This window comes from Polypterus senegalus, chromosome 13 (assembly GCF_016835505.1).
Source record: "Polypterus senegalus isolate Bchr_013 chromosome 13, ASM1683550v1, whole genome shotgun sequence".
NCBI lineage: Eukaryota > Metazoa > Chordata > Cladistia > Polypteriformes > Polypteridae > Polypterus > Polypterus senegalus.
In genome coordinates this window covers 157,455,787-157,458,480 of record NC_053166.1, presented here as the reverse complement: position 1 = coordinate 157,458,480, position 2,694 = coordinate 157,455,787, and the positions used below count along the sequence as shown (strand labels likewise).

Below are 2,694 nucleotides of genomic sequence, written 5' to 3'. Positions count from 1 at the left end.
GGTGGACTGGAAATGCCAAGGCCAAACAAGCAACATCTTCCTTCAATATAGCGCCTTTTCCTTGTGTTTTTCTCCCTGCTTGTGTCCGTGCGTGGGCACTGGCATGCAGGTGAGGTGACTGGCTGGACTTGAGCTGTCTACCTGCCCCTTGGAGGTGTTTGTTTATGGTGGTTTATGTCCGTGTTTGCCCATGCAGGTACAGGTGAGCGCCAGCATTGAGTGACATTAATTATTATTATTATTATTATTATTATTATTATTATTATTATTATTATTATTCCACACAGTTAGCCCGGGGGTTGCACACACAGTCTTGAACTTTTTTATGGCGTTTTTAGCAATGTGAGCTAAGAGGAATAACTGAAACTGAAGGCAATACAAGCATACGGGCGAAGCGCGCAGGTATTTTTCCACTCGTCTCGGAGCCTAATCTTTTGGGCCATGGGGGTGGGGGGGGGTCATACCGGTGGTCCGTGCCAGGTGCCCGCCCAGCCTCACTCCCACCCCTCGGCACTCGGTCGTCCCTCCCTCCCTCGCCCTGTCATCTCGCCAGCGACTATCTGGGTGAATTGGCACGGGCGGGGCTGTAGGGGGGTCTATAAAAGCGGCCCGCTTCTGTCTGCTCCTCACAAGACCAGTTTTTGTTTCCCCGAAGAAAACTTCTTGCCTAACATCGAAAGCAAACCCAACCGACACAATGGTTCATTGGGAAGATACTGAGCTGAACGCCATCGCTACCACCTGGGGGCACGTGAACCAGGAGGAGATTGGGCACGAGGCTCTGGTCAGGTATTAAAGAGGTTTTCTTCCTTCCTCATTCGTAGGATGTTCTTGTTGGAAATTCTGAGTCGTTTCTTTCTTTCTTTCTTTCTTTCTTTCTTTCTTTCTTTCTTTCTTCGTTAAGATAGAAGAACTGCTCGCGCTGTCCCGTATGTTAAGTCGCTCTTCTTTTCTTTTCTCGCAGGCTCCTGGTGGTCTACCCCTGGACTCAGAGGTATTTCAAGAAATTTGGAAACCTCGGCAACGCCGCTGCCATCGCTGGTAACGCCAGTGTCCGCCAACATGGCAAGACTGTGTTGGGCGCCGTCGACCAGGCCGTTCACGATCTGGCTCATGTGGACCAGCACTTCTCAGCTCTGAGCAAACTGCACTCTGACACCCTCCATGTGGACCCCCACAACTTCAAGGTGAGTCAAATAGGTGCCACTCAACTAAGAACGAACTGAAATGGCGTGTGTGTTTAAATTGGTGATGCTGCAGGTGGACACGGGATGCTGGACAGGTGCGCACACCCCGTGGTAGAAAGGACTGAAGATGTCGCAGCCCCTCTGTGTCTCTTGATACCATTGAACCATTTGTTAGGTCACCTGCACTGTCCGGCCATCTCGATTGTCCTCTTTCAACTACCGGTCATCTTTGCTCATACATGGGCGCCCCTAGTGTTTAATTGATGTAACTGTCCTGGCAGTGAGCCACAAGGAGGCAATCATTTAATTTCAGCTTCAAGCAAACTGCCCCAAGCCAAGATGTCACCTTCTGCTTTGTTCTTCCGATTACACTGACTCTTTTTTCTTCTTCTTGTTCTTCTTCCATTTCAGCTCCTGGGCAACTGCATAGAAATTGCTTTGGCCCAACACTTCCCTGGAGAAATCACCCCATCTGTCCAGGGTGCCTGGCATAAGGCTCTGGAAGTGATCTCCTCTGCCCTCAGCAAGAGATACCACTAAGATGCTTGGCAGCAGAGAATGAGGAGAGCGGGCACCAGCAGCAAATTCCTTTATCTTTACTTCTGACCATCCTCATGTAGTTGTGACTGGCAGGGGAAAAATAAATAAAAAGTATGCATTCTTTGAAAACTTGGGTCCGGTTCTTTCATTTCTACTTCTCTTAGGTGTAAAGAACAAGCCGCTCTACAAGGGTTAAAAAAACACAAATGTGTAAATCTATAAATCGTGTCTTTGACCAGAATGTTGTCACAATGGTCTTTAAAACAAACTAAAATCCAAAATAAATGATGGGGTCCGGGCAGAACTTCTGAGCAGAGCAACTCAGTCCAGCATTTCACACCATCTCTTTGATGGTGCCCAGTTTATGGAAACAAGCAAATGTAACTCCATTAGCAAAAACAACCCGAGCAAAAGCATTGGTGGCTTTAACTTCTCACGCCATGAAACGTCACCTACCGGACCAGCCTGGGGCCAACAGAGCAGAGAGGGGCATGGAGGACACCACAACAACTCTCCTTATTGTGCTCTACAGGTGCCAGGTGGGTTTTTCAGGGCAACCATTTTTGGTTTCCAAAAGAGCCACCCATGTGAAGGTTCCTGAAAGACCTTTTCTTTATTCAGACCCACAATGGGCTCCATAAAGTAGATAACCAATGGGTTCTTCATACCTTAACACACACATTTTCTTGAACTCTTGGTGTCCTGCTAGGCAGCCCGATATAAATTAAAGACCATTTCAAAGCCCAAAGAAGTAACTTTTACCAGACCTTTACCAGAATGTGAGGAACCCCACAACTCAGTAAAGTGTCCTTTAAGACCAGTTACTTTTAGGAGTGCATGAGCTCATGGAAGGACCAAAAATAAATTCAAGATTGCTGTTTATGGATGTCTCACCAGCTCTTAATACAATTTTAGTTGGTAAACTGACTGGTCCATTCTGCTTGGACCCTAACGTGCTGGGGTGGAT

General features: G+C 47.4%; 1 protein-coding gene across 1 annotated transcript; it reads left to right on the top strand.

Annotated features, from left to right (window-relative positions):
• Window positions 1-609: 609 nt before the first annotated feature.
• Window positions 610-1,851, top strand: LOC120542386 (hemoglobin cathodic subunit beta-like). Its single transcript, XM_039774823.1, has 3 exons — window positions 610-789; window positions 965-1,187; window positions 1,599-1,851. The coding sequence occupies exons 1-3, from the start codon at window positions 698-700 to the stop codon at window positions 1,725-1,727; spliced, it is 444 nt and encodes a 147-aa protein (XP_039630757.1). The 5' UTR covers window positions 610-697; the 3' UTR covers window positions 1,728-1,851.
• The last annotated feature ends 843 nt before the right edge of the window (window positions 1,852-2,694 follow it).